Raw genomic sequence first — 19989 nt, forward strand, 5'->3', positions numbered from 1 at the left:
TTCCCCTCTGTAATATCTATTATATACTTATCTTAAAACTAATTTTTTACGCGCATTGCGCGATTGGGATAATGTCCAATGTTTTTTTTTTAATAAGTACTTTAAAGTATATTACATTGAAATTGTTCACGTATAAATAATTGAATGTTGAATTTGCGTATTTAAATAGGTAATTCAAAGTTTACAAATGCAAGATAATATAGTCAAGATTGATTATAATTGTCAATAAAATAATTGTATAGATATGGTTGAAACCAAATACGGGACATAAGGGAGAGCAAATAAAAATTAGGGCATAAAATATTAAATATATACTAATATTGAAGAGCTAACTGCTGATTGTCAAACAAGGACATTGCAAGGTAGTTTTCCACTTCAATTTGTTTTGTGATTTGATACTCTTTTTGTCAATAAAGTCCCAAGTAGTTAATATGATTGGCTTAATTATATATTTTTTATTTTTTTAAACAATTATTATTATTATTATTATTAAATATATATATATATATATATATATATATATATATATATATATATATATATCCTTAGGTCATTTTACATGTTAATTTAAACAGCTAATTTTTTGAAATATCTTTTTACCAAGCGTTGATATAATTCATTGGTCAAATTCGTTAACGCTAATCGCTAACTGCTGATTGTCAAACAAGGACATTACGAGATAGTTATCACTTCAATTTGTTGTGTGATTTGAATACTTTCTTTGTCAACAAATTCCTTAAGTAGTTAATATGATTGACTTTATTAATTATATTTTTTAAATTTTTTCATAGTATTAATAAAATACTTGGTAAATAAATATATAGCATTATTTTGTATTATAACTTTGATATTTAATTAAAAAAGTAGTGCACAAAAAAGATAATAGACAATGTAGTGAATATAATCAATTGATAAATTTGAATGTAAAGGATTTTTACATTGGAGAAAAATAAAGACAATATAACTAATAAAATTATTTCTCTTAATTAATTTATTGATAATGAATAATTTTTTTTTTAATAAAGACATTGTAGGGACAATGTAGCGAATATAATCAATTGATGAATTTGAATGTAAAGAATTTTTATATTGGAGAAAAATAAAGACAATATAACTAATGAAATTATTTCTCTTATTTTTTTTTTTGAAAGCTACTGGCTCTATTACATTGTAATGTATCTGTTCATATACTTTCTCAACCTACTGAAACACAAAGAACCAATAACGCCTCCACTGAGGCTCGAACTCATAATCTTCCAAATAGAAGTCCAACACGGATACCATTAGACCACATAGTCCTGGTTATTTCTCTTATTTAATTTATTGATAATGAATAATTTTTTTTGAATAAAGGCATTGTAGACACATAATTCTAAATTAAAGAAATGCATATATATTATTTTTTGTTGTAGCTACTAAATTATTATTTAATTTAATAAGAGTGAAATAGATTACTAAATTTAATAAGAGTAAAATAGAGTACTAATTATGCCAACTTTGATTGGGATGGGGTTCGAACTTAAGACCTTTCTTATTGAAATCAATGCGTAAGTTAACGGTGAACTAATACAAATTAACGGAAATATAATATTTAACGGAAAAGTTAACGGATAATCATATTCATTAAGGATAAATTAAGAAATCTTAAGGAAAAATTAAAATCTGATCAATCTGAGCCATTCATTTGATTAAAAAATTTGACCGCCATTTTTTCTTCCCATTATAGCCCTAACTCTCTTGGGCTCTTATTAGTATACTAGTTTTTTTACGCGCGTTGCGCGATTGAGATAATGCCCAATGTTTTTTTTTTAAATAAGTATTTTAAAGTATATTAAGGCAAGATTATATTGAAATTGTTCATGCATAGATAATTGAAGGTTGAATTTGCGTATTTAAATAGGTAATTCTTCTCCCAAAGGTTGAGTCCCCAACACCAAGGGCCGCCCACACTCTGACTCGACAGAGCATTGTGGAAAGTTGTAAATCACGGTGACTCAATGGTTCAGCAGACAGGACCAAATGCCGGTGCGAACAAGGAATCTGCCCACTTTGGACATAATTCTCGCACTGCCGCCGCCGAGGTTCAAACCTTGGTCTCTTCTCCCAAATACTGCCCACTAAACCATTGAGCTAAGCCCGTGCGGGTTAAATAGGTAATTCTAAGTTTACAAATGCAAGATAATATAGTCAAGATTGATTATAATTGTCAATAAAATAATTGTATAGGTATGGTTGAAACCAAATACGGGACATAAGGGAGAACAAATAAAAATTAGGGCATAAAATATTAAATATATACTAATATTGTTTGAGGAGATTTCGACATTAGGATTTGTGGTTAAGTTCTATTAAGACTTTAATATTAGAATTAGATTAATGGTGTAATTATAATTCAATATTAGACGTTAATATTAGAATTAGACTAACGGTGAATTAACGGTATTTAACGGAAAAGTTAAATGGATAATCATATAATTAAGGATAAATTAGAAAAACTTAAAAAAAAATTAAAACCTGAACAATTTGAATCATTCATTTGATTTAATAATTTGGCGGTCATTTTTTCTACCCAATGTTAATAATTAAATAAATTCGTTGGTCAAATCCGCTAATATAATCTGTAATTGCTGATTGTCAAACAAGGATATTGCAAGGTAGTTCTCACTTCAATTTGTTGTGTGATTTGAATACTCTCTTTGTCACAAAATCTCTCAAGTAGTTAATATGGTTGGCTTTATTAAGTATATATATATATATTTTTAATTTTTTCATGGTATTAATAAAATACTTGGTAAATAAATATATAGTATTATTTTGTATTATAACTTTGATATTTAATTAGAAAAATAGTGCACAACAAAAGATAATAGACAATGTAGTGAATATAATCAATTGATGAATTTGAATGTAAAAATTTTTACATTTGAGAAAAATAAAGACAATATAACTAATGAAAATATTTCTCTTAATTAATTTATTGATAATGAATAATTTTTTTTTTACTGAATTAAGACATTGTAAGGACAATGTAGCGAACATAATCAATTAATAAATTTGAATATAAAGAATTTTTATATTGTAGAAAAATAAAGACAATATAACTAATACAATTATCTCTCTTATTTAATTTAGGGAAAATGACACTTTTTCCCTCTGAGTTATATACCTATAACATTTTTTCCCCCTAAATTATTGAAGTGGCTGTTTTTCCCCCTGAAATGTTAAATGGACATATTTACCCTTAAACTAAATATTTAATTTATTTTTTTCTCCAACAAATTATGACCATAATTTGGTTCAAACTAAACAAACACTATAGCAACCAAACCGAAATATTCCAATTACAATTTGGAATCGAAATTCGATATTTAGAGTTTATTAAAATCGTGAACAGGAACGGACGGTTCATGTTCCGAACTGAAAAAATAAAATACATTTATTGTTGAATTTAGACTATTTTAAAATAAAAAATAAAATTTTAAAATAAAGACGGTTCAAAACCGCGAATCAGATCCGGAACCGTCGGTTCACGGTTCAAGATTCAATTTTTTTGATACATTATTTTAATAAATTGATATTTAAGTTTTGGGTTCTATATCTAAATTATAACCGTAAACTATTAATTCGATTGCTTTAGTATCTGGTTCAATTCAAATCGAACCGTGGTCATCCCTACGTATGCGCAATAATTTGTTGGAGTAGTAAAATAAATAAAATGTTTACTTTAAGGTTATAAATGTCAATTTAATATATCAGGGGGGGGGGGGGGGGGGAACACCACTTTTAGAATAATTGAGGGGGCTAATGTGCTTACATAAATAATTGAGGGGGGAAAAGTGCTATAAGTATATAACTCAGGGGTAAAAAGTGCCATTTTCCCTTTAATTTATTTATAATGAATAATTTTTTTTTGAATAAAGACATTGTGGACACATAATTCTAAATTAAAGAAATGCATATCTATAATTTTTTGTTGTAGCTACTAAATTATTATTTATATAATTTAATAAGAGTAAAATAGAGTACTAATTATGCCAACTTTGATTGGGATGAGGTTCGAACCTAAGACCTTTTTTTTTTTTTTTTTTTTTTTTTTTTTTTTTTTTTTTTTTTTATTGAAATCAATGAGTAAGTTAACGGTGAACTAACGGCAATTCTTAAAATTTTAACGAAATTAGTAACGGTGTGTGGGTATTTTAGGAAATTTTAGTGTAAAATTTAAATCTTATCAATCTTTTAATCAATCTGAGCCATTCATTTGATTAAAATCTGTGACCGCCATTTTTTCTACCCATTATAGGCCTAACTCTCTTGGACTCTTATTAGTATAATATAAGTAGATATATATATATATATATATATATATAGTAGATAGATAGAGTCAATAATACTCCCAAAAAAATTATTTTTTCTTACCATATAAAATAGATGCTACATTGTAATATAGCCAATAGTACTAAACAAAAAAAAAAAAAAACAAAAAAAAAAAAAAACAAAAAACAAAAAACTTTTCGGGCCTACTTCCCATATGAATTGTACAAATTTTATCCTCTTCAATGTGTACTTAATTTTTAGTTAATTTTAATTTTATGCTTTTTGAATTAATAAATTAGTAAAAATTATTTTGTCTGTTGAATAATAAAATATCTCATAATAATTAATGCTTATTTAATATTTCCCAATTTAATTTTCAATGACGTAATTGCTTTGAAAAAAAATACATAAACACATAATATAATTAAATGAAAATGTAATTAATATTCCTGAAACGGATAACCAGTTGGAAAATATATTTTGAAAAAGAAGTACGTACAGTATGCATGCACCGGTTCATATGGCTTTAAATTAAAAGCCTTGACATCAGCTAATTTCGAGTCCATTGTTTTTTGCTTAGTTTTGCGGTCCTTGGGTGTAAAATTATTTGAATATGGTTTTATTATTTCAATATTATGGTAATATTATATATAGTATTACTGTGTAAAATTATGTATGGTAATATTATGTATAGTGTTACAAAATAATAATTAGGAATTATCGTGTAGAATTATGTATGCTAATATTATGGGAATAATGTATGCTAATATTATGTGTAGTATTACCGTTTATAAAAGACATTAATTCGCTAATAATATAATTATATAATTTGTAATCTTATGTATGTTATTAACATAATATCATGTACAATTTTTGGTAACGGTTGCCATAATTTCACAATTCACAGTAATTACATAATTTGTGTGCATTATATTACAAGGTAATACATAATTGGTAATTCTACAACTTTTGCAGGATCATTTCGGATATTGATGTAATTGCTAAATTTTTAGATGCTTATAATAAACTAATTTAATAAACTAATTGTATATTTTAAGCAATAGTAAATGAAAATTAAAAATGGAACAGAAATATTTCAATAATAATATTATACATCATCAATTAAAAATATAATAAAAATAAGTAGTAAAAATATCACTGCATATGATATTCTAATTGACTAAAAATAAATAATAATAATTGGCAGAAAATGAATCTGATATTGCTAATTGATTTAAAATATAAAATGATCGCTAATCTTTTCAAAAAATAAAAAATAATAAGATCGCTAATTGACTAATATTCTACCATCATATATTTTCATTCGAGTCACCCATCTAGGTGGACTGGAGGTGTTAGCTTTAGACGATGATGGACAATATTGTGTTGCTACTACCAATGTCGTCTACAAAAATGTTTAAATAATGTGTAAATACAATCGTTGATATTATGTTTTTTTAAATGACAAAATTGCTATATATCTAGACAAAAAATATATATATACATCTTCCATATATACAAATGAATTAAGATATCAATTCATTCATATAACTGAATTGCTAGAGAACGAACACATTTGCTTAATTTATAAAAAAAATACTAAACAATAATAAATAAAATCTCCAAAATTACAACTGCATACATACATCTACACATTAGCTATTAATTTGAGCAATTATTTACTCAAATTCAAGCAATAATAACATCAAACACATAAATGATCCAAACCACGTCTTTAATTGCACTATATAATATTTGATGTTATAATTTAAAAATTTATACATCGATCAAAATATTCTTAATATATTACAACAAATTCATTCCGTGCATTGCGCGGGCAAAAATACTAATTACCCAGTAATAGATTACCTAATCCATACCGTGACAAATTAAAAGATTACATAATATATTGTCTAAAAAGGAAAAAGATTACATAAACAATAGCGAGGCAAATTAAAGCTGTAAGATGCCAGGGTTCCGTTCCGACCGCCGAAGCCAATCGCCCACTCTCTAAAGTACTGACGGATCTATCTCAACAAGAAAGTGCCCAACTCCCTCATCAGAGTTCGTACTGAAGCTGACGGTTTCCCCAGTCAATTTTCGCGACGGACGGACAACGGTAACGGCAACTCGGCTCCCTCCGGCGAATCGGCCACACCGCCGCTGCTCTCTTTCCGGCATCGGCAACTCAGCTAATTGGTATTCTATCTGCCAATTGGCAGCTCCAATCCGTAGCTTCTATTGATCTATTCATCAACCGTACATGCAGTCCAGGAAATCCAGATGTACGGCTATTAATCTTGCCGGATCTAGCTAGGTACGATTCTTGTTCAATTAACGGTAAAGCATCTATATGTTTCTTGTATTATGCGTGTCTTGTCTAATGTTATACAATTTTGTACCTTAAATTGTACGAATCATGGATTTTATATTTAAAATAAAGTAAATATAGCATGCACTTTTGTATCTTGTACTATGTGTTTTGCATATGTATTACGAGTATTTGTTTTTGTGTCTTATGTAATTCTGTACTTGAATTAAAATAAATATAAAATATGTGTACGTGTCTTGTGTTCAGGATCCACAATATTATGTTAACGCGGATCCCCGATATAAAGGGTGTTGCTATTTACACCCCCTTTGACTAAAATGAGGTATAAAGCACATTGAAAATGTAAAAAGGTAGTAAATTATAATAAATATATGGATAATGCAAATAGCCTAATGGGTGGTCAAAATGCTATTTGCACCACCCTATTAAATCTACATTTATGAGGTCAAAATTTAATTATTATTAAAAAAAAAAAAAAAAAAACGAAGCAGCACCATAGCCTTCTCCGGTGAGAAGGCGACGGACTGCCTTCTCACCGGAGAAGGCAACTGGGCTGCCTTCTCCGGTGAGAAGGCAGCCCAGTGGGTCGCCTTCTCGCCGGAGAAGGCAGCCCACTGTGTGGGTTGCCTTCTCGCCGGAGAAGGCAGCCCACTGTGTGGGTTGCCTTCTCGCCGGAGAAGGCAGCCCACTGTGTGGGTTGCCTTCTCGCCGGAGAAGACAACCCATTTGCCTTCTCCGGTGAGAAGGCAGTCCATCGCCTTCTCACCGGAGAAGGTGACGGGGTGAAGGTTTTTTTTTTTTTTTTTTTTTTTTTTTTTTTTTAATTAAAAAAAAGGAAAAATAAATAATAATTTTTGACCATATTTAATGCTGGCATTTACACCACCTATAAAGCTATTTGACCTACTAAGTAGGTGGTGCAAATAGTAAAATAGGTGGTGTAAATAGAATAACCCGATATAAATTGCCAATTAAAAAGACTTGGGTCTCGATATTTGTCGTCCTGACCCAATCTCGAAACGGGCACGGGCGCTGCCCACGACCCGCACGGCACGAATTTTTATTTTATAAAAAAATAATAAATAATAAAATGACGTTATAAATACTTTAGTAGATTGACGTAATCCCGCGAGAATTAAACCCTCTACTCCTTTACGGCTATATTTCCTGAATTGGGTCCAACATCTTCCTAATCCTTTTCCCAACAGGTTTAAGGTAACTCAAACTCTCTCGTATAAATTCCGATCAGGTGAGATTGCTTCCTCACAACTTCCGAACTCCGCAAACGCTTCGTAGGTTTCCGAATTCCGATCGAAACTCCGATGGACAAGCTCAATAGTAAGTGAAAATCCTCCGATCTCTTTCTTTAGATTCATGGCTATGCTTTCGGTTGATCTTCCATTCATCGTTTAGCTTCCGATTCCGTGTTAACAATTTGTTTTGGATTTTTTTTTTTTTTTTTTTTTTTTTTTTGTAGTTCAATTCGGTGAGATATCGTTTTCTAGCGATAACGAAGCCGCGTCGGAGAAAGCTACGGTGGTGCATGCACCAAGAATCGCACCGACCTACTTGAATCGGTTGCAAAAGATGGTTTCCGATGCGTCGTCGCCGGCGCCGGTGAATCGCAATCAAGCTCCGGCGTCATCTAGGGTTAACTATAAGGGGTTATCGGAGGAGGAGAAGAGAGAGCAAACCAAATTCGCGCAAGTGAAGCGGAAGAAAGATTTTGTTCACTACGAGAGAGTGGATGGGAAAAAGGTAAACGTGGTTCAAGGCCTTGAACTACATACTGGGATTTTCGATGCCGAAGAACAGATGAAGATTGTTGAGTGTGTTTACCAGTATCAACAATTGGGTCAGAAAGGGAAACTCAGAGGTATATAAGCAATGTTAATAATCAATTGGATGTTTCTAAAATGTGTATTGATGATTGCTAACTTGGTGTTTAACTCTTTGCAGCTCGAACATATTCTGAGCCAAAGAAGTGGATGCGGGGCAAAGGGCGTGCAACGATTCAATTCGGTTGTTGTTACAACTATGCAGTGGTAAAATTTCTTAGTTTTCTATTTCTAAGCTATTTTCTGTTGTGAGGTTTATCTGTTTTTTCCCATTTGTAATTGGGTTTGGTTGGTGTTATTATTATGCAGTAGCAAAATTACTTAGTCATTCCTATGGCTTAGCTATTTTTGTTTAGAAAAGTTTATCTTATACTCTATATATTATTATGGTTTTGTGATAGGACAAAAATGGCAATCCTCCCGGAATAGTAAGAGATGAAGAAGTGGATCCATTGCCTGCTGTGTTCAAGCAGATGATTAAGAGGATGGTCAGGTGGCATGTTTTGCCTCCAACATGTGTCCCCAATAGTTGTATTGTGAACATCTACGAAGAGGGTGATTGCATTCCTCCTCATATTGACCATCATGACTTTGTTCGCCCTTTTAGCACTGTTTCATTCTTGTCAGAATGCAACATTCTTTTTGGCTCGAGTTTGAAGATTGTTAGCCCCGGAGAGTTTTCTGGTCCTGTCTCTGTACCTTTGCCAAAAGGGTATGCTGTTCAATCTCTTTTTATTCAATTCTTTCACTATAAGTGTCTAACAGTAAGAAAATGTGGATATTATTACACAGAAGTAGTTTATAATAATGTGGATATAAACAGTCTTTGCTTTTTCAGAATAATCTCTTGCTAAAATTGATTCATTAGTTCATTTTTTGAATTCCCACTTTGTTCCTTACTGAAGTGTAATGGTTTCATTATTGTTCATACATATATAGTAACTTGTGAATTAATGTCATGCAGGTCTGTGCTTGTTTTACAAGGTAATGGAGCTGACGTTGCAAAGCATTGCGTACCAGGTGTTCCATCTAAAAGGTAAATTATTGAATGTCATTAACAAAAATGCGGCTCCTAGATCATTTCCTCATTTGTCTTACACTCTTTTGCATATAAAGTACTCATCTTTCTTCTTTCTTTTCATGGCAGAATCTCTGTTACTTTCAGAAAGATGGATGAAAGCAAATCGCCTTTCAACTACAAGCCCGACCCTGAGCTTCTGAGAATTCAGCCTTTGGTTCTTCATCGTTCTCCAGTTAGAGAACCATCAACTCATCAAATGGTTAGTGAGAATGAAAAAAAGATGAAGCATGATAAACCGGATTCTCCACCTGCCCAGACAACAAAACAGAACGTTCTTACTGGAAACGAAGAATTCCCTCCCCTCGGGAGCTTCAGCTCTTCAAGTAAGAACAGAAGTACTAGAAGAGTTATATAGTCATTAGCCATCGATGTTTGTGCCATTACTGTCAGAATTGCATCTCTATTCTTACTTGTTTTGTAACTTCTGTTTGTACCATTAGTGTCTGAATTGTATTTGTATTCGTACTTTTTCACCTTTATTTACTGATTATTTAGTGTATTTTTACCCTGTACAAGCATCTTGCTATTTTTTGTTGAAATAATATTATTGAGTCTCATCAGTCATACCTGTTAGTGCAAGTTTGTTTTCTATGTTAAGTGTATATTATATTATGGAGCAAATCTGGGTTGTCATACCTGTTAGTGTAAGTTTGTGTTTCTATGTTAAGTGTATTATGGAGCAAATCTGGGGCATTCAAAAAAAAAAAAAAAAAAAAATGGAGCAAATCTGGGTTGTTTTTTTCCTCAGTGTTTGTCTCAGAAACTCAGAAAGTATCCTTCACAATATTTATGTATTTTTGGACTGGTAAAGGACATTATGTATTTTTGGACTGGTAAAGGCAAAACCAGGAAGACCATATTATGTTTAGAGCATCCACACCAAAGCATAATATGGAGATATTAGTACACTATTATGCACATCAACAGATGGGGAGCAAGGATAATACTAAAAATAATCCTCCTGCAAATGCCAAGATAATGACTGAATAAAGTTGCAGCCTTTACTGGCATCATCCTTTTTGGTATACTCCAAGAAACAAATGTACTATTTTGGAGCGCAGAGAGGGTTACGAGAGAGAGGGGGGGGGGGGGGGGGGGGGGGGGGGGGGAGAGAAGTTTAATAAAAATGTAGTTTTTTTTTTTTTTTTTTTTTTTTGGGTGTGAATTTGAGGAAAAATATGAAATTACATTATAGATTTTATTGTTAACGGTAAATTAAAGAAAATTTTAATGGAAGACTAATGGTGGCAATTAAATGAAAGCCAGTAATGTAATATGACCAAATTAAAAAAGTAGATGTGGCAATGCCACAATAGTCGAAGACTAACAGGGCGTTTGGTTGGAGGGGGAATTATGTGGGAATTTAAATTTCAGTGTTTGGTTGACATGAATAGAATTACTGAGAATTTCAATTCCAATGTTTGGTATACATGGGAATTGAAAGGGAATAACTAGTATAAAGTCAAAAATGTCCATTATTGTTGTTAGACATTAATTTTAGGTTCAAAAAGGAAGGGGTAATTTTGACTCATCACTATTTTTTTTCCCAGGAATTAAAATACCAGGGGGGACATGGGATTTTAATTCCATGAAAATGGGGGAATTGCAATTTCATGAAATTGCAATTCCCTCCAACCAAACTACGGAATTTAATGGCCTTTGGAATTAGGTGGGAATTAAGTGGGAAGAGAATTTAAAATTCCTCCAACCAAACGCCCTGTAAAAGTAGAATTTGCTCTTATTGAATCAATTGCTTGACTAACTTGTCTAAGTTGTCTTTAAAGGCAAATTATACCGTGCACCAGGGCGCACAAATGACGTCGTTTTGTACATTTTGCGTGACTGTTGTTAACTTCTTAAAAAAAAATTCTCATGTTTTGAATGTACATAATTGTATAATAAAATGTACCAAATTTTATAACAGAATACACGTAGGGTGTGTTTGGTTGGTGGGTTTTGCCCATAGGAATGAGTATGAAAGTGATTGTTGTTGTTTGGTTGATAGGTTTTTAGAACACTATTATGGGTTTCGAATACCCCATCAATTGAAAAATCCATACACAAATAAAATAAGGGTTTCATTCCTTTATTCATTCTGAAGCACTACTATTGGTAACCATTCCTATTCCACCCTACTACCAAATATGTTAAATACTTTCACCAAAACTCATTACTATTACAAAGTATTTGATACCCATTCTGATTCTGATTTCTATGTGCAAACCAAACACACCCTATAATACATAATACATATAAACTCTTAACTATTTTTAAAAAATTCCTATGTTTCGAATGTACAGAATTATATAATAGAATGTACAGAATTCTATAACAGAATGTACAAAATTTTATAATAAACTATACATAATTTTATAAACGCGTCAATTCCCTACACAACTTAATAAAACGATGTCATTTTGGGAGGCGCGGGACGCACATTGCTATGTGTACTGTGTTGCACGATATAACGATTGGCCTTAAATTTACTCTTGTTATAATCTTTCAAGCAATTACAAGTTACAACATCTCAAACTAACGAATATATTAATATAATTTTTAATGAGAACAATAAAAAAAGAATTAAGTAAAAATTAGTTGCGACATCCGCAAAAATAAATTGGGCATTTTTAATAATTTGTAACTGTATTTTTGTTTAATGTGAAAAACAATTATTTTTTAATTTTGTATGTTTTGAGCATTTAATACTTTCAAATTATACTAACACAATCATGTATAATCCAATATAAGAACTGTTAAAATCAACAAAAACTAAATAAACAACAAAATGTATAAAAATCACACACACACACACGTTATTTATATTGATTTTTTAAAAAAAAATTAATTATAATGACCGTGCATTGCACGGGTGCAAATTAAATACTAATTTCAAAAAAATAATAGTAATATTTAGTTATTTACACACAATAACATAATACAATTCAATAGTTTATAAATAATTAATTTTTTATTTTTTAAAAAATAAACTTATTAGTCTATAACAAAAAATAGTAAAAAAGTTAACGGCTATTATACAAATTTGTATAATTAACTACATGCTCGTACATTAAAATGGGTGGTCACATGTTCAAGACCTGTCGGTGGGGGTGCATTAATTCTTTAAATTGAAAAAAGATTGAGAAATTATAAAACACATACTATATTGTAAAAAATCATGATTGTTAAAAAAAATCAATTCTTATACGTATACTATTATATATAATACTCTGAATACTTTTAAAAATATAAAATTGGCCGGCTTGGATTATAGGCGGGTTTTATTTATAAAACATGCATTTAATTTGACCCACTGCGAATTTATATATTTATCTACGGGGGAATTGAAATGACCATTCCTACAAATTCTCAATATATATATTAATATTAATATCAAATACTCTGTAATAAATAGTGATTTTAAATTTGAATACGGTACAAAGTTAATATTTATGCCATATTTTATAGGGAGTAGTAATAAAAAGGAATAAGAGTCAAATAGGCCATCGAACTACACACAATAATGTAATTAGGCCAATGAACTTAAAAGAATCTATAATTGAGTCCCTAAACTAACTAATTTTATGTAATTTCTCAAATTCCCATGTTTCAACAGGTTATCCCAAATTAAAATATTTTTTAAAAATAAAATTTAAAAAACAATTATTTAAAATTAAAAAAAAAAAAAAAAAAAAAGAAGAAGAAGAAGAAGAAGACTTCCGGCGGCTTCGTCTCCGACCGAAATATCTGTTTTTTAATGATAATTATTTTTTTAAAAAAAATCTTTAATTTAGGTTGACCTATTAGAAACCTGTAAATTTGATGAATTACATGAAATTAGTTAATTTAGGGATTCAATTGTTTTTTAAGGTTCTATTTGACCATTATTCTTAATAAAAATATTTAAGTTGATGTATACATACGTCACTAGATTGCCCTAGTGTCATGTCAGCTTTTCTCTATGACGGTTATATGCCTATATTTTCTAAATTTGGCGCCAACTATCACTTTTTCCTATTCATATCAGGGTTGAATTTTCTAATTCAATAATTCTATTCCAAACAGGTTTAAATTAACATCAATTTCTCTCTTATATATAAATATAAATTCCCATCCAACTTAGATTATTGCTTCTTCACTCACTACCCAGCTCGGCATTCACTCCGATCCGTTAGGTTTCCCGTTTCCTATCAGAGCTCCCATGGAGAAGCTAAACAGTAAGTAAAAATATTTTGGTTTCCTTTCTTACAAATGATTTTTATGATTTATTGTTATCATAATAAACCTATAAATATAAATTTTTAAGTTAATAGAATTTCAAGTTTTATATTAATTATTTTCCTATTTTATTATTCTATATCCGCCTTTTAGGTGGTAGCATTAGCCACCATTCTGTTATAAATAAAACTTATGGTGGACATTAATATAGTAGCTTTGTAACGTCTGTAACGGATGTAATTATCCTTCATTATTGTATGCCTTTAGTGTATCTTGTATATATATCATTGTACTATGATGGATGATGATGAATGGATCTATCATCCTTTTCTCCCTCATCTTTCTACTCTTATTCTCGTTCTTACTGTTCTTCACGAGCTAAAGGCCTGCAAACTAACTTGCAATACAACACGTTATCAGTACTTTGCTCTACATCCTAAATAAACTGAGAAGCAGGTGTTTAACATGTTCAATTGTGTTAGAAAAGAGGACATTGATGAAGGCGAATGGAGGTTGAAGCTTTGGCTTTTCTGTTTCTTTGGCTGCCTCGAGGTAAAAGGATACAACAGCGCAGCATTCTTGAGGTCAGATTCTATTTTGCTTAGCTTGTGCAATATTGTTGATAATCTAGTAAATGCAAAGTTGAGTATATGATGTGAATAATGGATCTGTTTTGAATGCTGCCACAAATTTTGAGTAAAAATGTAAAATATTGTGGATGCAAATTATGTGAGGTGCCGTGCTGTGCATGCTATAATCTTAGATATCATGTGAATGCTGTAGGTAATATAATTATGAATTATATTCTTGTTGAAAGGATCTTGCACACAGCTTCTATTTACACTTTGATATCAGAAGTAAAAATGCAGCTTCATTATACAGAACATGTTCTTTGTAGAACTGATATTGCTTCTTGATGAGCATGCATATTATTGAGCTTATATTTTGCATTTTTGAAATTAGAATCCAATGTGGCTGCAAAGTTGAATTTGTCTTGATATGTTCTCTCTCGACATTATATATATATAGTTAACTATACTTTGCATCAGACCTTGCTACCAAGGCTACATATATTTGCCAAGAAACTATAGGGTTTTATTGGTGGCAAACTTATTTCAGTGGCTTTTTCACACCGATTCAATTGCATTATGGCATATTTGGTTTTCTTTTGTCCTGCTATATTTTCATAAGTATAGATGTGGATTTGGGAGTATGTAATTTCCATAATGCCAAATCATCTGTAATTTCTATAAGATGTGCTAATTGATATGAATGGATTTATTTAGTGTTTTAGGCATAACAATATTTAATGCCTTACGCTGCATGTCCACAAAGTTTTTTTTGAGTATTTGGTTAAAATGCACATCTGCGAAATAGCTAACTCATTCCAAGCAATATGAGGCCCTCATATCATAAAGGATATGGGGAAGGAAATATGCAGGTATTACAACCTTACCTTTAAGTGAGGTAAATGTTAAATACTTGGTTTGTTTTTTTTTCTAATGCTATGCTACTCTCTAAAAGTCAAAATTGACTCACATCATGTTGGTTTGCCTGAAGCAAACAACTTGTGAATATTTTTTTTACACATGGTAATCACTGCCTGAAAATTCTGATCGGCGCAGTTTGAAAATTAAATTCGTGAAAAATACTTCTTGAACTCCTTTTGGCATGAAATTTTTTCTGGAGAACCTAGACTCGTGTTATTTGATGTCTGTAAAAAGATTTTGTTAAAAATATGCTTTGGTGATTCCAGAAAAATTAAAGTTTTGGCAGTGTGCTGTCAATTATTTTTCTGCCTGGAGCAATGTTGGGAAAACTTTTTGAAAAAATACTTCTAGACCTTGGATTGACATGAAAATTTTTATGTACGTTCTAGACTTGCTAAACTACATATCTGAAAAATCTTGTGTCAAAATGTGTTACCATTTTTTCACAGAAAATCCAGCAATCCAGGTCAAATTTCTGAAAATTTCTGCCATTTTCAGCTTGTATATCTTGTTGTTTTGTGATATATTTTCATACTTGTATGAAACTATGAAATAAAGTGAGAGCTTGCTTGGAAAAGTATTGTCATTGACTCCCTGAAATAAGAATGAATGGGCCCAGCAGCAAATATGTGCTCATTATTCTTCGGCGAACGGTACTTCTCTCATTTTATTTTCTAATTTATGAATTAATAGAATCTTTTTTTTCATGTCATGCATTATGTGTACCACACATGATACTTTTTATTAAAATGAATGTGCATGACTCAATTGAGATTTTGGTGTCCAAGACATAAGGGACAATTATATCACATATTGAATATGCTTATCTTTAATTGATAATATTTAGCCTATAATCTTTTGATTAGGCTTATATAAGAGAATTTGTTATTTCTCTTGTTGGCAATTAATTATTTGCTATAGGCCATAGCTATTGTGATTTATCACGTAACATATAAGTGAGACAATAGCATGAATTCTCAATATGGTTTTCATTGTTAGGTTGCACCTGTCGTTGCTAAACCTTAATTTGATCTTGTGATATCGATTAGATGATATGAGTCTAAACATTGTGATATATAGCATAAATATTGGATATAGCTTTGCCCAGAAGGCAAATTTGCTGCACTAATTATATGATAACAGCACCAGGACAAATTCCCCAAATGTAAAATTGACTTGTTACTGATTTAAAAGTCAATTGTTATTTGTCCAAATTCAAGTTTATTGATTGCGCTAATTTATTATAGCATTAATGTTTCACATGAGTCTTTGACATTAAAATAAATACCAAATTTGAGTATTTATACAAAAAGATAGTACCTAATTTTTTAATATAGTTTTGCCCAGAAGGCAAACTAAGAACATTAATTTATCTGTCACTCGTTATCTTGCATGACATTTATGATAGTTACATTGTACTCCAGTAGTAGTACATGACAAATTACACTAAGTGTTTTGAATATCATTGATTTTTTGTTGAAAGATATCAAAAACTTAGTTTCCTTTTGCAAGAACATACTCTCTGAGTTTTGAATCTTCCCTACTTGACAATGTGTTTGGTCATTGGGCTTTTAAAAAAAAAAAAAAAAGGTCTGAAAGATTCTGAATATGAATTGATCTTTGAGTGACTAATGACTCACGACTCATGAATGAAGTCTGCGACTTCTATTTTTAATGCAATGCTACTATGCAAAAATGTTATGTGCTTAACAGCTAAAAGTGAGTCACACTATGTTGGTTTGCCTGAAGCAAATAAATTGCTAATATTTGGCGTTTAATCTCCCTAAGATTGTCGAATGTTTCAATCATTTTGTTCAATGTGTATGCTTGCCCTATCTGATTTTATATGCCACTTGTGGTAAATTTCATATACATTTGACAACTTATTATGTTGTGATAATCTTTACATTTTTAGAGACTCATTTTTTTAATTATGGCATGACCAATTGGGTCTCTTAGGGCAAACATAATGAGTTAGATATTACAATTTCTTATCCACATGAGTACTTTATAGAGCATGTGTGAAGGAAAAATTACTGAATTATATGTTTTGGGGATATATTTTTTTTACCCAAATCTAACTCGATGCATATCACAAATCAATCCCTCAAGGATTGCTATACCCCCTTTTTTTTTTTTCACCTAGTACGTGGTTTCAGAAGTAACATTTCCCTATCTGCGTTATTTTATTTGCGCAGTCTATTTTACATCACCACCACAACGTACCTCTAAAAGGGCTATCAAAGAAATCTCAGTCTATTGATTCAATACCGAAAGCCCATGATAGGGGATCAATACATATAATTGGGTACATTGACTGCATTCCTAATGAAGATTGTTTCTCGGCATTAGGGGGAGATAATATACTACTCCGTAGCTTTTTGGAATGCCAAGAAATTTCATAAGGATAAAAACATCTTCATTATTTAAATCCATGTACTAGTTAGATTGAGCTGGAAGTTCAAAAGATAATCTATTTGCGATTTTAGCAAATAATCTGCCGAATACATCTATTGATCATAATGATCATAAAAGAAGTGACTAGGTCCTATATCCTTGGACCAAACATATTGATACTGCTAATTCTACGTAAGCAATATAAATAACACAAGACCAAGTAAAGCAAGTAATTCTTTATTGATCAAGGTAGAGTTCCTAAGTACAATCTACTTGGTTGTCCTGAGTACCGACTGACTGCGGTCGGGAGTCTCTAGTTACAACCTATCGATCGTCCAAAAGTCCTCTACACTGTAGCTACTGTGGGCATTTATAGCCGCTGTGCCGGAGACAAGATCCCAGCTGCTCGGCATGTCTTCCACGTAGCCACCACGTGTCCCCCTCCCGGGTGCCCTGCCTGTCGTCGTAGAAAGCCGCCACGTGTCTTTAGCCAGCTCTCTCGCCTAAGGACCACCGCTCGGGGTTCATAGCATCGCTCGGGCAACTCCCGGTCGGACCCCGACCGGGTTCTCCTCAAGGAGCCCGACCTGTTACCTGCAAAGACATAGACAAAAGGACAAAGGCATCCCGGTCGTGGTGAAGCTGTGTCGGTCGGGATATTCCCTACCAAGAGCCCCCCAGCCCGGGCCTTTTTGATCAGTCGGGAAAAAACGGGACGGGATGAAGAAGCCCAACCGTCAGCCACCAAGCCGACCCGCCAGCTGTCATTCCATTCTACGCCACGTGTCGGCCTCTGCCGGCCTTGGCGATCCCATCCGTCGTCTCGGATTCAGCGCGGGTCGTGTCAGGCAAGTTGGCCCATTTCCCGCCTAAATGTCCTCCTATAAATAAGCCCTTGAGGCCCTCATTTGAACTTTCCTCACTCTTTCGCATCGGTCGGTACCCTCAGAGAGTCCCGAGCAGAGCAGCTTAGCAAGGCAGTCGAGCAAGCAAACTTTAGCTTTCAAGCTTCAAACTTCAATCTTCCTTCAATCGGTAAGCTCTCACCCTCCTCTTTACTTTAGGCACTCACTTATAGGTAGAACTGCTAGGGCAACTAACTGTCCCGGACGTCTCAAGTCCTTACTAACTCCGACCGACCTTTAGGTAGATCGATATGACGGACTCCGACAGTCAAAACGCCTCGATTGCTGATTACGACGAGGAGGTCGAGCGCATCAGCGACGAGGAGGTGGACATAATGTCCTACACCCCGGACGCTAGTCCCCGAGCGACGCCAGCCCCCGAGCAAGCCGCCGAGCGAGACAATGCATCGAGCTCCTCGGGATCGTCAAGCTCGAGTTCGAGCGGATCGGGGAGCTCCAGCGAGGAAGAAGAAGAGAGAGCCACGTCAAGCGGGCGGGGTTCTCCAACCGAGGGCGTTAGGGAAACGCCTACCCGGGTGGTTGGGGACCACCCGGAAGCTGCTCCTCGAGGGGGCGATCGAGAAAATACCCCCGAGCAGACCGAAGAAGACCCGGCCGGGCCGGCCAGACCAGCCGTCGAGCTCGAGTTCCTGAACAGCGAGAGCGTCGAGCAAGAAATGAGCCTACTGTCCAAAGGCGAGGCGGCTCGGATTGCCGAAATACTCAGGGGTCGGGCAGAATTCGACACGAGCCGGCAGCTGGGAAATGTAATTGACAGGCATCGGGGTAAGTGGATCGGGATGCACTATGACTCCCTGTCAGCCCCGATCGCCATTCCCTTCACCCCCCTCCTGAACGCCTTCCTGGCCTACTACCGGGTCGTCCCGGCCCAGATATGTCCGAACGCACATCGGATCCTGGCCTGCTTCCCACAGATATGCGCTCGGCACGGGGCCGAGTGCACGATGGAGTTATTTAACTTCATCTATCAGATCAAGGTTCTCCCGGGCCGCTACGGGGGTGGGTTCCTGATGCTGCAGTCCCGAACAGACATGTGCTCGATCAGAGGCTTGCCCGGGAACAACAAGGGGTGGAAAAACAGGATTTTCTCCCTCAAGTACGAGCCCTGGATCTTCCCGGTCGATCGCGTCTGGAGCACACATTTCCGGAAACAAGTGGCGCCGGCCGAGACGCAGGCGCTGAGGGACGCGGTCAGCCGGATCTCGAGCGAGGTGCACGAATACATAATCTACCGGACGGCTGAAAGTCTCGCAGCTGCCATGCTCCCGCCCCCCACGTACGAGCTGCCGGAGAAGTATCTGCCCGTTCCGATGGGCGTGACGGTCGCCAAGCCGTCCAAACGAAAGAAGAAAGGTTTGGCACGAGCTACTTTTCCCGACCGGACCTATTACCTCGA

General features: G+C 33.7%; 1 protein-coding gene across 2 annotated transcripts in view; it reads left to right on the forward strand.

The window, feature by feature from the left end:
* The first annotated feature begins 6204 nt into the window (after nt 1-6204).
* Nucleotides 6205-19989, forward strand: part of LOC109165839 (RNA demethylase ALKBH5-like) — a 34499-nt gene continuing 20714 nt past the window's right edge. The window contains exons 1-8 of one of the 2 annotated variants that reach the window (XM_019314792.1): nt 6205-6631; nt 7855-7984; nt 8124-8522; nt 8606-8691; nt 8886-9196; nt 9449-9520; nt 9632-9936; nt 9988-10144. In XM_019314792.1, the coding sequence (XP_019170337.1) occupies nt 7969-7984; nt 8124-8522; nt 8606-8691; nt 8886-9196; nt 9449-9520; nt 9632-9920 (1173 nt within the window). In that variant the 5' untranslated portion in view covers nt 6205-6631; nt 7855-7968 and the 3' untranslated portion in view covers nt 9921-9936; nt 9988-10144. Of the gene's footprint in view, nt 6632-7854; nt 7985-8123; nt 8523-8605; nt 8692-8885; nt 9197-9448; nt 9521-9631; nt 10145-19989 lie in introns of both variants that reach the window. The other variant, XM_019314791.1, reaches the window with a different exon arrangement.

The sequence above is a fragment of the Ipomoea nil genome, unplaced genomic scaffold (assembly GCF_001879475.1).
Source record: "Ipomoea nil cultivar Tokyo-kokei standard unplaced genomic scaffold, Asagao_1.1 scaffold3069, whole genome shotgun sequence".
Taxonomy (NCBI): Eukaryota; Viridiplantae; Streptophyta; class Magnoliopsida; order Solanales; family Convolvulaceae; genus Ipomoea; species Ipomoea nil.